Source organism: Fringilla coelebs (assembly GCF_963513975.1).
Source record: "Fringilla coelebs genome assembly, chromosome: 1".
NCBI classification, from domain to species: domain Eukaryota; kingdom Metazoa; phylum Chordata; class Aves; order Passeriformes; family Fringillidae; genus Fringilla; species Fringilla coelebs.
Genome location: NC_140028.1, coordinates 146,639,909 through 146,653,984, shown reverse-complemented (window position 1 = coordinate 146,653,984; position 14,076 = coordinate 146,639,909). Strand labels below are relative to the sequence as shown.

The 14,076-nt window shown below is 44.0% G+C and overlaps 1 protein-coding gene across 8 annotated transcripts in view; it reads right to left on the bottom strand.

Annotated features, from left to right (window-relative positions):
* KMT2C (lysine methyltransferase 2C) overlaps nucleotides 1-14,076 on the bottom strand; it is a 190,834-nt gene that overhangs the window by 115,395 nt on the left and 61,363 nt on the right. For all 8 annotated transcript variants that reach the window (XM_084218310.1, XM_084218311.1, XM_084218314.1 and 5 more), the window contains one exon: nucleotides 2,623-2,829. In XM_084218310.1, the coding sequence (XP_084074436.1) occupies nucleotides 2,623-2,829 (207 nt within the window). The remainder of the gene's footprint in view (nucleotides 1-2,622; nucleotides 2,830-14,076) is intronic.

Sequence of the window (14,076 nt, the reverse complement as noted above, 5' to 3'; positions counted from 1 at the left end):
TACAGAATGGTTTGGGTTGGAATGGATCTCGTTACAACCCTCCTACAATGGGCAGGGGCACAATCCACTATCCTCTAGGTTCCTCTAAGCTCTGTCCAACCTGGCCTTGGACACTTCCAGGGATGGAGCATCCACAACTACTCTGCGCCAGTGCTTCACCACATGACAGCGGAACCTCCTCTAACACCAAACTGCTACTCACAACACTGAAACTTAAAGGGTCTTCAAGAAAACTAAATCTCAACTGACAAGGCATTTTTCTGTATAAAAAAGCTTTCTCACAAGATCAACCCATTCACAGAACTTTTCAATTTACTCTGCAATCTCGCCCTTTCTATAGATTTTTCTGAAAATATTTCATATACCTACAGAATACAGCCTGAAGCGAGGGTGTTACTTTTATTAGATTTAAGAAAAGCCACTTTTCCTTATCAGCATTACACAACGTGCACTTTTCCACCACCACCACAATGCCAAAAACATACAACGTGCACCCAAGCAACCTCAGAGAGGGTGGAACTCTGAGCAGTTTCTGCAGCAGCAGCACAGCCTCGGACAGGTCTGACTCAGGAGTTTGGCACAGCCAGCAGCCGCCTCCCTCACTGTTCCCTCCCTGGCTGGGCCGCGCACGGAGCCAATCCCCAGTTTGTGCCACACACTGCCCGTGGCTCTGTGTCAACCACCGGCCCTCAACCCCACATCCCTGCCCCACATCACCCCTGCCCTGGATCACAGCCCCGCATCATCAGCCCGCCTTCAACCCCATATCCCTGCCCCACATCACCACTGCACCGCGCTGTCTGCGGGTTCCAAATCACCATCCCACCCTCGACCACCCCTTGCGGCCCTGCCCGCAGCTCCACATCAGCATCCCGCATCACTACTGCTGCCTTGCCCTCTGCCCCACACCGCCCTCAACCCCACATCACTGCCCCACATCACCCATACCACCCTTGATCCTGTCCTGCCCTCAAACCCTGCACCATGCCGCACCACCAGTATCACCCTCAACCCTGCACTGCCTATGGCCCCTCACTGCCCTCAACCCCATTCCCCCACAGCCCCACACCACCCACAGCCCCACACCACCCTCTTACACTGCCTGTGGCCCCTCACCGCCCTCAACCCCCACACCACCCACAGCCCCTCAACGCCCTCAACTGCACTCCATCCACAGCCCCACACCACCCACAGCCCCACACCACCCACAGCCCCACACCACCCACAGCCCCTCACTGCCCTCAACACCACTCCCCCCACAGCCCCACACCACCCACAGCCCCTCACTGCCCTCAACCCCACTCCCCTCACAGCCCAACACCACGCACAGCCCCTCACCGCCCTCCACACTGCCTGTGGCCCCTCAGCGCCTTCAATCCCGCACCATGCTGCATCACCAGCACCGCCCTCAACCCCGCACCACCCACAGGCCCTCATCATCCTCAACTCCACACTGCCTGTGGCCCCTCACCACCCTCCACCCCACACCACCCACAGCCCCTCACCGCCCTCAACCCCGCACCACCCACAGCCCCTCACCGCCCTCAACCCCACACCACCCACAGGCCCTCATCATCCTCAACTCCACACTGCCTGTGGCCCCTCACCACCCTCCACCCCACACCACCCACAGCCCCTCACCGCCCTCAACCCCGCACCACCCACAGCCCCTCACCACCCACAGCCCCTCACCGCCCTCAACCCCACACCACCCACAGCCCCTCACCGCCCTCAACCCCACTCCACCCACAGCCCCTCACCGCCCTCAACCCCTCACCGCCCTCAATCCCACTCGGCCCATCCCGTAGCCATGGCCTGTAGCCCTGCATTGCCATTCTCTAGGGTTGCAGCCCCCCTGTCACACACACAGCACTGAGTGATCCCACATTCACCACCAACCCTGAATGAACCCAAGTCAACACAAGGCCCCAGTGACAGGACCCCCACGCCCACAAAGATGTGGCTCTGATCAGTCCCATCACAGTGTCCTCACCCGACACACCATGTACTGACCACCACACTGCAGGGCCAGGTATACCCCTGCCATCTCTCACAATCACTGGGAGGCCGGGGGACCATGACCAAACCTCCCTGTCTGGGAGAGCTGCCAGCAAACCCCACTCGTGCGGCAGGAACCACTGCTGTGTGCCCTGCACAGCACTGGCACGAGGGTGAGAGCCAGTGCTGGATGGCAAGAGGAGAGGCTCTAATGGGCAGAGGCTGCCCATTATTCCAGGCTACACAACACATCAAAAGTCCATCCTCCTCCACCCTTCGTGTGTGCTTTTACTTCAGCATCGCAAGTAGATCTGTGCTTTACAGTAGCTATGTCTCTTATCTGTGTCCAGAGTGAAGATTCTCACTTGGGGAAAAAACAAACCCTTTTTTAAAAAGCAGAAGAGACAGCCATTGCTTTACCCCTCGTGTTGGTTACTCGGGGGTTCCGTTTTTAGCTAGGTTTCTGTACATGTTGACTTTCCTTACAAACATTTTTTAATATTAAAACCTCTCATATACACAAATCCAAGTTAGTTGCCTATTGCAGTACAGAACCAGTAAAGATCCTTCCTGAATTTCATGCAAAATTAAAAAATTTCCAGATTTATTTTAGGACAGACTTACTTCTTCTGGCCTCTCTGTTTGCGCAGCACTGAGTTTTGCCTTGGAGTTCTCTCACAAGCTCCATCGGTGCTGTCGCTGGCTTCACTCTTATTTAAAGGCTGGTTTTTCCATGGGATAACATACCCAGGAGTGGGACCGAATTGTTTCAAATCTCCTTGTCCTAATGAGCTCCGTTCTCCACAGTAACAAAAGGCGCAGAGTTGTTCGCTGTAAAAAGGAAGATCATTACTTCTTTATTGGGGGGGAAACCAGCAGAGGATACCCCATCAAAGAGCAAATTTCATGCTAATTTAACCCTTTATAACAAGACAATAAAAGCTCCCACGTGCTGTCAGGTATCAGAATTCAGCATTCAGAAACACTATTTCCAGCTAATTAACAGCTACATTAAAAGAACTTTTTTTTCTGTTCACAAAACTGCCTGATTAAGGAAGTAAACAGAAAACTGTCCATGTTATATTCAAATGACTAGAATTTCCAAAATTCTGTGTGTCTAGACATATGCTTGCTAAAAGGCATCAAAATGTTACAGAACACATAGAACATTACAACACACACACCTTTCTGGAAGCACATACAGCTTATGTGTAACACAATGTGCAAATACTATAGACTGGAAGGTCTACTAACACGAAGAAAAATGGAACAATGAGAAAACCACAGCAATGGCTACAGTCACACATGCCAGAGCACACCACATGCACAAATGCAACCATCCTCATTTACTTCAATATTTAAAAACAAAATGATGTCTAAAAGTTTTACTGGAGGAATTTTATATTTACAGAACCGTGACCGCTGCAATACCCTGTACCATTTGCAATTATGTTTTAACATGCACAACACAGCGACAGGATTGAAATAACAGCTCTGACAGCACTCCTTGTGTCACATCATATGGAAGCTACTGAAAAATATTTCTATAATAAACATATCCACAAACTTAAAATGTGAACTTCTGCAACTAATGCAGTTTGCATTAAAGGAAGGCCATTTAACACTTTTTTTTTAATGCTTAAATGAGCAATTCTGTTTTCTTCGTATTTATGCCCCAAAGACCCCAAAAAGATGCCTCAGGGAATCAGGCACTTGGATAGAGGCTTGGTTATGCCTGGATTCCATTTAAATATATTTCAGTGCATCTCCAAGGTGGCACATTTGGATTTGGGACAGTCTGTGCTGTGTGAGTGAGAGGAGGGAAGTGAAGTGGGAGGAAGAGAAAACCTTAAGGCTAAACTGCTGTAAAATATTTACTAAATTCTGGGGAGGAAAAAATAAAGCCTCTCGTGCTTTTCAGCCTGGAGAGACAAGAAGAGCAGCAGAAAAAAGTGCAAGTGGAAAAGGAAAGTTCCAGATCAGAACAGAAAACCCCAAGAATGGAGCAAAGCCTCTGATATTACTCTGAGATGGCTCCTTTTGCTCTCATCGTAGAGCAACATTAGGAAGAAAGTAAAAGAAGAAAATTAACCTGGCCTACTACTACTGGTAATACCAGATTCAGATGCTAAGGAAGGGCGAAGTGTTTCATGAGCCCAAAACAAAGCCCAGAATGAACCAAAAAGCTTTTATTTATGGTCGAGAGGTAGGACTGCACTTTCATGGAGGCAGATGGACCGCTGGGAACATGCAGGTTGGTGGGCAGATAAAGTAAGTCCCATTCATGGTACTGAAATTACACCTTCCTGTGATACTGTTAGGAAACATTTGTCCTCATCTCGTGGCCTTGGCTGCACATCCCTCACTGATCTGCCTCAACACACAACCAGCATGAGCCAGCACAACCCCCGGAGCTGATGGCAAATGTCTGACACGTTCCAGAAATCTTTAGAAAAAGATATCTGAAGACAAAAAAAAATCAAAGAAAATATGGATAAAGGTAGTGTGAGAGCAGTGAAAAGTTACACTGAACAGTACATATGTCTATTTTATAGCTAGCTTTTAGTGTGATAGAACAACAAATACACTATTATTTGTCTGTCAGTGACTGTAACCACTGGACTGCCAGGGAAACCTGATACGGCCTCACAAGCAGAGTTCCTAAGCAGGGAAAGCAAAGCTATTTATTCTGGTTGAGACTAGAGAGACTTGTGAGGAGACTTAAGAGATTTAAACAAGCAACACCATGGTATATAAATTACACTAGTTACAAACACAAGATTATCCGCAGTGGAATAAATAATTATTCATACATCCTGTTAGGACAGACTATCACTGCTCATTAAAAGACTTGAAGATAATCACAAACAAATAAACAAAGCCCTTTAAAGCAGAGTCACAGCAAATATGCAATAATGTTAAGATCTATAAAAAAGAAATATGAAACAGTAATTAAGAAAAAAAATAAACTAACTTTTCAAGTGGTATTATTTGAAAAGGCATACAGGAGTAAAGCTGGTATTTCTGGAGCCTGTAAGGCACCTCCAGCATCACAACTTCCAGCAGAAGCATTCTGCAGGCAGGGTGGAGTGAAACAACAGGAGCAGTGAGTTTCACAGCTACTCTGCAGCGTGGTGTGGACAGCTGTGAAGCTGTCAAGAATCATATGGTTTGTGCTACTGCTCCTGCTTCAGCAGAGCTGGGGAACGCAGCTGAACCGAGTGCTCGCCACGGGGAGGGGGCTGGGGGAGCCTTCACTGAAGCTTGTGAGCACACAGTGCAGAAGTTAAAGACAGGAGCAGTAGAACGTGCCCAGAGCACTGCCAGGACACTGTGGGGCTGAGATACAGGGGGGAGATTATACAAAGGGGGAGAAAAGGTTTCACACTTTCCAGGGGGATAAGCAGAGGGGTTTCAACTGCACCCAAAGCCAGATAGCCCCCAGACATTCAGTGGCAGTGAACTCCCTGCCTCTGCTGGGACGCTGGAGAGACCCTCTGCAGGAAAGCCATGCCCCTGTGCCCCTGACATGCCACAGCTGCTGGCTTGTCATGATGTACAAAGTGGCCAGTCCATCACGTTAGCCTTTTAGCTTTAAGTGCTCAGTAAATATTTTAAGTTATGTCTGTATGGGCAGAAGGTAGAGATTTTTTTCTTATCATCTGAGGATTGCAGAAAGTACTTACAAATCTACTTTCCATATGTCAATATGCAATTAGAGGATCTAAATCTGTGATGCAAGAAGAGCTCTCATATTGAAGATAACGAAATAGAGATACTGGCAAATCTTAAGATCAAACCCTAGATCTGTTATCATAATTAACATATTTTAAGAACAGGATAATTCAAAATGGGATAAAAAGCAAGAGACAATGTGTCACAAATCTTTTTATAAGCTACTAAAAAAAAAAAAAAGGCAGCTCAACAGTACTCCATTTAAGATATCTCTTAAATCTGAGTGCTCCAACTCAAAATGTAAGTTCATCGTTATCTGTAACTTCAACTTAAATGACATATTTTGCCATGACAAATGCTCCTTTCTTATAAGGGTTTAAAGATCCAGAGGTGGTTTATTACCAGGAGGTACTCCTATCCCTCAACTCATCCCAGAGGATTTTGTAGATTTGAATGCACAGTAATTCTAATACATAACACTGAGGAAAAACTGTGTTCAGAATGGACCAGACATGCTGGGTTTTGGGGATGCAGTAAGAGGCAGAAAAGCTAGTAATGTCTGAAGCTAATGTCTGTTCCCATTGAGCCATGGGAGGAGATCCAGACTTGAATCCTTGGATTGAAGGATGCCCTTTCTAACGAGAAACATGTTGATCCCATCACTCTTTCACAGCCACTCTCTTCTACAGGTCCTTATTTCATCCCATCAGTGTCTCTTCCTTACACAGAATTTACTCAACCCTCTGACAAGAATCTGAAGTGCTATAATCCTCCCCTGTCCACATCCTGACAAAGGATAACAAAATGCCCTGCAGTCACTTAATCCTGAAGGAAGGGAGACCAGTCACTATTTCCTTTACTTGACTGATGACAGTCATCAGGACTCATCCTAAAACTCACTTTTCCATTGAAACAACTTCATTTCAACACATGCAGTATTGGGCAACTAATTGCACAATATTAAATCACAACCAGAGGAGAAGAAACATCTGGTTTGCTTGCAAATATTCAGTCAGAGAACTGAGGTAAAACTGAGAGTCCCCCAAAATTATTTTTTAACAGAATTAAGCCTTAGCATCAGGATTACCAACACCTGTAGTTGTACTTCCAGGAATAAGCAGAGGCCCCTCCTGGAACCTTCTGAGCTGGGAAATGGCACTGGGTAATCCTGTGTCAGCCAAGGCTCCTTGATAACAAGCAGATGTGCAGACTGGCTCATGCAAACATGTTTTGTTTATGCTGTGGCCCATATCTCACAGATGTGCACTTGTGCCCACATGAGCACTGTGCAGCTTCTGGAAATCTTCAGATGTGTCCAGGGGAGGTTGTGTGACCCTCAACAGTATGTCACTTACTGTTTTTCATAGATGGGTAGAATGCACCCCATACTGCAGTGATATGGGGCACTGCCATGCCCCCACAGCCCCATGTATACAGCTGGAGGAGTAAATCCTCCTTCCTCATTCTCACAGGAACAACTGCCTTCCAAGGAAGATAGCAAGTGGCCTATGCTGAGCATGTCTGTCAGTGAGATGCTTGAAGTTATCCAACCCTTTCAGTACTCAATGGAGAGGGTGGCAGGCCAAAGGAAATCCTGCAGCCGCCTGTTCTGCAGAGAGGAGTTAAAGGTGCCCTTCGTTCAGGAGAGCCTGCACAGGGGAATCCAAGCATCACACAGAGATAAAGGGGAGGTTGTCAACAGCAGGAGAAATTCAAACTCTTGGATTCAGCTCAAGGAATGTTCACCTTGTAACTTTTCTGAAATCCCTCCCAGCCTACTGTGGGAATGGTATTACCAAAGGAGTTTTGCTGTGCATTTACCTTTTCCAATTAACCACGTTAAAACCAGGTTTAAACAGGAAAAACCAATGGATTACACGTGAGAAAATGCAAGGCATGGCAATTCCAATAAGATCCACTAGCTATAGCCATTGCCTCAGCAGTTGCAGGTGATCACTACTGCCATTAACCATGATAACAACTGCACTAAAGTTAAAAAGAAATCCAATTTGGAAAGCATCAAGATTTCTTTCATTCATGGTTTGGGTTGAAAAAGAAACTGAAGAGGGTTATTATGTGACTTTTGCTACTAATTTGTTTTTAAAGGCCTGGAAATGCCTTCAGGATGTTTCTTTAACACACTACTTGTTACAGAAATTTACAGTGTTTTTAACATCTATTTTTCACGATTAAAATTAAGCTCATCACAGTGAAATGGAGTACTTGGGAGCAAAACAGAACTTCAGAGCATCATTTGTACTAATTACCAAAGCAGACTGATGAGAACTGGCCTTGAGAATTCTTCTTCCACCTAACCCTGTTAGTAGTTTTAACATATGCTAAAAGGCTAAATGGAACGCTACAGGGGACCTACTATTTATTTAGCTCTGCCAAGCTGTGCTAATGCACAAAATACCTTTACTCTTTAAATAACACAACATAAAACGAGAGCAAAGTGTTCTTCTTAGTGAAGATCCACCATTGTATCATTTATGTAAATTCAAATCAATACCTGCAATCTGCACTTTAAGTGAAATTAAAAAAAACATTTCGGACTTGAAACAATACCAGGGATCTTGCATTAGTGTGAATTCACAGAGGTAAAGTTTATCACAGAGGTAAAGTTTATCTAAAACTCAGATTCAGATGAAGCTTTTCAGCATCATCTAAATATTCTGTAAATATCTGGACCTTGATAACAACGAAGCTTGAAAGGAAACTACTGAAGAAACCTCATCAGGTGAGGCATAACAGCTTCACATTGATACAGCATTAACAACCCAATAAATCACCCTTCTGAATGAAGACAGACAAGGATGGAAAGGGCAAATATAGACACCACAAAGAGAAAGGAGCAAAAAATCTCTGCTAAAAGCTGTACTTAATGCACAATCTCTTTCCAATACGTACCTGAATCACAGAACAAGTTGAAATTGTGAAGTGGTTTGACACTATTATACTATTATAGTGATTTGAGGTTGAAGTAAGTATTTAACTTATGCAGCATAATTCTTTTTAAAAAAGGGAGGAGGGAGAGAGTTCATATGAACTTCAGGTGAAGAATTTTAAAAGTTTATACAAAGCAATTAAAGTGCATTAGACAATAACTGCTTTCCAATTTCTTCAAACCAGCACAGTTGGAGCTCTACAGCCATATAATCAACTTAATGATACTCTTCTCATTTGAAAGAAAGAAAACATTTCCCTCCCAACACAACCAAAACAACACATCTTACTGACATTTAAAAACGTAGAAAATACATTCTTATTCACCATGAATTGTGTCAGCTTTAATTTAAACAAGTATTTAAAGTTCACTTAGGGTTTAACATACCCTAGATGCAAGAGGAGCTACCAGAATCCCAGTGCTGAAAAAAGTGAATTTAGAGGTCCAATCCAAGGCCCTCTAGATAATTCCTTAAGGTCCACGTGAACTGACTTGTTCTCTCAAATAACAATCCCTGATAGAATGCAATTGATTGTACCTGAAAAGTAGCAATTCGTGCAATTCTGAGAGTTATCTTCACCTCTAAGGGATAAAAGTCAAAGAATAAGAAGTCCTGTAGCTTCAACCTTCAGTATGCATCTGTGCCTAGAAAGTACTGTCTGCGCAAACCAAATTCTCTCTCTTGGTAATTAAAACATAATACACAGAATGGTTTGGGTTGGAGGGACCTTAAATATCATCCAGGTCCAACCCTCCTGCCAGGGCAGGGACACCTTCCACTACAACAAGCTGCTCCAAGCCCCATCCAGGCTGGCCTTGAACACTTCCAGGGCTGGGACAGCCACAGTCACACCCAACTCACACAAACGTGCCAGCCTCTCTTGGAGGGAACTTCATACAAATACTAAGTAGGCTATTACTATCTGAAAATTACTGAGATTTACCATTTAGCAAGCTAGCTTTAAACAGCTGTTTTTCAAGAAAGCTTCATCTAAGCTGGATAAGCAGAGGTGCTGGGATATTAAAGAGGAGGCAGACATGGTGTTATCCATGCCCCCAGTAAATTCACTTCAGGGCCTCCCTGTTAACTGTGAATCCTCTACAGTCATTCTCAGTTTCCCTTTCATGAACTTGCCCAGTCTGCTCTTGACCACACCTAAAGTCTCAGCAAACCACATCCTTTGGCAAGGGTATCACCCTAGACAACTCTCTGCTGTACAAAGAATCACCTCCTTTTATTCTGCATGTAACCCTTTAAAGTTTCATTTGATGACCCTCAGCTTCTTGCAATAAAAGAAGCTAAACAGGATACAGCCACCTTCCCTACTCCATCTATGATTCTGAAGCTTATCTTCCTTCTCCAACAACTTTCAGAGACTGAATGGTCCTGAATTGTTTAATTGGATTCCACTTCAGATCTTTGATCAACCCTTCTGTTCTTCTGTGAAACATTTAGAGTTCCACTGTATTCATTTCTGAAGTTAGACTTTCCGTAACCCTATGAAAATTAGTCCAAATTTGTTCCTCTAAATGCTTCTATCCTCACCAAGAGCAGAGCTCATGTGCTTCAGGAGAGCTTCAGCACATTGAAGCTATGAGCACAAAGATTCTCTCCTCACTAAGCACACTCCAATCTCTCAGTCCCAGAGTGAAAGCAGACTCCATATGCACCATCCATTCCCTGTGAATGAACATCCTTCTGGCAAAGGTCACAGACACTCACAGGGATCATCTCTGCAACGACAGCTCTGGGGTGCTGTGAGTCCAGATTTTACCACTGAAATTGCTTGTACATTCCATCAGCCTCAGTATGGAAGCAAGGAAGGAATGCAGGGCACAACACAGAGTTTGCTGTGTGAGGGAAATGGAAGGTGCTGGAGAAATGAGACTACTGACTGTGGGAAACAACACAAATCACACAGACAGCTGAAGGAAGCAAGCAAGAAGAAAACAGTCACAGCTGACAAGGAAATGAACAAGAAAATGGACAAAAAGGTGAGAAGAAATACCGTGTAACAAACACCTGTCTAGAAGCCACTCGAAATGGATGGAAGGAAACTCCACATTAGGCAAAGAGACAAAGAAAAGTAAACCTCAACTAAGTGAACCTTGAAACAATGATTAAAACTGATGAGCAATTTAGAATTAGCAAAGAAAATGGGAATATGAGCATCCAACAACATAAACCAAGAAGCTGGCAAAGAAAGCTGGAGGCAAAAAAAAAAAACCAAACCAACAAATGGAAGAGGCGATATTTGGAAGAAATGAGAGAAAACGCTGTATTCACTAAACACTGACACAGAAGATCCCAGACTATTACCACTGTCTGTGAATATCCTGAATCTGTGCAATCCCTGACAAAGCAGGCATCCCATGCTGCAGTGAGTACTGCCCTGCAGCACGGCCTGACAGACTGCCAGCCATGGGGTGCTTCTGTCTATCTGCCATCTCCCAGAGGACAGAAAACTTGTCCAGGCATCAGACCTGACCTGCCAGTGCCCAGCTTGCTGCTCACCAGTGCAGGACTTGTAAGAAGCAGGGCAGAGCCAGGTGGAGACATGCAGCTTTAGGATGGGGATGAGACAGAAAAACTGCATAAGAACATCTGTGAGAGGCTGAGAGTGGGACTCCAGAAACCTGGAGCACCTGTGAGCATCTGCTCAGGCTGGACAGGAGACATTTCATGGTTTCTGTGGCTGGATCTTCCTAGAGAACAGATTAAATCATAGAGCAAAGGTCTGTGCAACTTCAAGGCCCAGCCATGAATGTCATTGATTATGGTGTCAAATCCCATGAGGCACAAGTCCTACATGAGAGCATTAAACACATTATGGCCACAATGGCAATTGTTCAGCCTAAGCAAAAGGCAGGATTTTGGCTGCCTGTGAAACCCTTCTTTGGCCCCATTTGTGTGACACGCCTTCTGTGCTCTGAGAAAGACACAGACCATCTGGAGAAAACTAAAACCAGCAAGAAGGATCTGAGCTCAAGAAAACATCATCTACAAAGAAAGTAGGAACAAATTTGGGATTTCTGTTACGAGGTAAAGCATGCTGGGGAAATAAATGAGAGACTTTTGCACAAAGCTGTCCTCCATTATCCTTGGCAGATGGTACGAGTAGCAATGGAATAAACCCAGGATGAGGAGAATGTGTGTTAGATGTGAGCAAAGTGGTTCCAACAGTAAAAACAAAGAAGAGACTGGAAGGGACTGTTTAGGGAAGATATAGAGCTTTTATTACTGGAAGATTTAAGAGCAGTTTATGTCAGCTTGTGTCAGGAATGACAGCTGTAGATAACTGCCTTGGAAAAGGAGATAAACTAGATGAGTTCCAAAGGTTCCTTCCTGTCCTATAAATTCAAGGAAAAGTTGCTTTAACAATGATTCCTCACAGAATTCTTCTTGAGACCATTTCCCTAATAATGCATGAACAAACAGGATGGAAAACCAGTAAATATTAAACTTTTTTTCTCATTTTTCAGTGTGTGGTCCTAGTCTTTATTTGTGCCCTGCTAGCCAAATCAGTAATTCCACTCTGGGTTAGACTGGTCATTAATATAATGCTGAAGTAGTACTTCAGTTTGGAAGACAAAGGAAGGCTATGTCCTCTTTCCAGATGTAAATCACTGGCTCCACAGGAAGACCTTATAAATGCTTATATGGATCTAGAGCTGGAAATGTAAAGGCAAAACTCTGCAATGGCTTCAAATGCCCTGTGTCATGCATAATGTCCATTCTCTGCAGAAACTATCCTTGGAGAAAAACATTCTCGTAAAACTACAAACTGTATCAGAGTGCATGTTCATAAAAAGGAATAATCAGTTTCAAAATTAATCTTAATACTGGTATCTCCTCAAAACATCTGCTTGACTTTAAAAGTTCAACAAATTTTTAAACATGTTTTATTATTAAATTTTATCTAACTTCCTCCTTCCTAGAGATTTTATCTAACCTCCTTCTTCCATCACTGCAGTATTATTCTATCCAGAATAATCCTATTCTGTATACTCTCTGCCACTTCACAATTTCTTCTTATACTGAGTGTTGCTCTGTTACAAATTTTGTAATGTGCTTTAAGTTTATTTAAATAATAATTAAAAAAAAAGGAACAAAGATTAAGAAGTTCACTGCTACTTTTTTCACTATTTTCTTTGTTCACACAATCTACAGATGTTCACCAACCACTTCTTTTTGATGGAATAAAGCACCCAAGCCCTCCATCTCCACACTCCAGATTTCATCTCAGCAGCAGCAGCCAACAAAATAACAGGGAATGGCGCAATTGGTCTGGAATGAAAATTACGTGCTTTGTCCAATTACAAGTGAAGCAAGAAAGCAGGAAGGTGTTTTGCCAGTTCTTTGGGGGTTTTTTTGTAGTTTTAGCAACAATCTCACAAGAGCAGATATTTAAGCAGGCCAAAGCACCAAAATCAAAAAGAGCTGTGTGAAAACCTCAGCTTCTACTTTTTAAGAATGTTCCGTCTTCATGATTATGGCAAAAGGACTGAAAACATGCAATTAATGCAATTCACAGTCTCTGAGAGCAGACAGAAAATAAAATGAATCAAAAGGTGTTTTGTTCTTCTATGAAATTGTGTTTCTAGGCCATTCTCGTCAGCTTTTAATGCCAGGGGTTGCCAATGTGGGAACCAGAGGAGGAAGGTGGAAGTGGGCTCTGCTCTGAGTCGCAGCCGGCTCCTGGCTCCCTGCCTTCCCCCAAGGGCTGCACTTCCCCTGCTCTCTGCAGGCAGCACAAACCAAGGCAGCAGATTCCTTTGGAAGAAGCTGGATTCCACTCAGCCATAAGTCCCGGCCTGACAGAAGCTTCTCACAAGGCTTATAAAAAGAAAAAAGGGAACAACCAAAGGAAAAGGCTCCAAAACCCATGATGCTCGTGATATATAGGAGCTGGCAGTGTTACTCCTGCCACTGCCAGGCTTGGGAGTTTATCTCTGCTTGATGTTATTGCCCCTCCCCACATGTGGTCAATAATTCACTCACTCCTTTCAAGCACACGCCTCAGCCCTTTCAGCCTCCCTAGCCCAGTATGGCTCAGACTCTCTTTATTTCAATGGGGTTTTAACACATTGCTTTCTGAGCACTAATCCTGAATCTTATTTAAATTCCCTGCCCCAATCCCACTCGCTGTCAGTAGTTTTCTTGGTTTCCCATATCCCACCTCAGGAAGGTTCCAAAATTTACCAGCTCTCTCGCCTTTCTCTTGAATGTTTTTATTTAGCTGCAGTCTCGGGAATGATCCAGAGAGAAATACCACACAAGCCAAATTCTGGCTAATCTCTCAGCTACTGAAATTCCCATCCTAGTTCTGACATGTCCTACTATGTTAAAATCACTGGTTTGTAGTAGCAAATTATTTAATTTTTTCATGGAAAAGACTTTATTTTACACCCTGTCCTGTGCTTCTCTAATTGCTTTATCTTCACTACCAAAGACA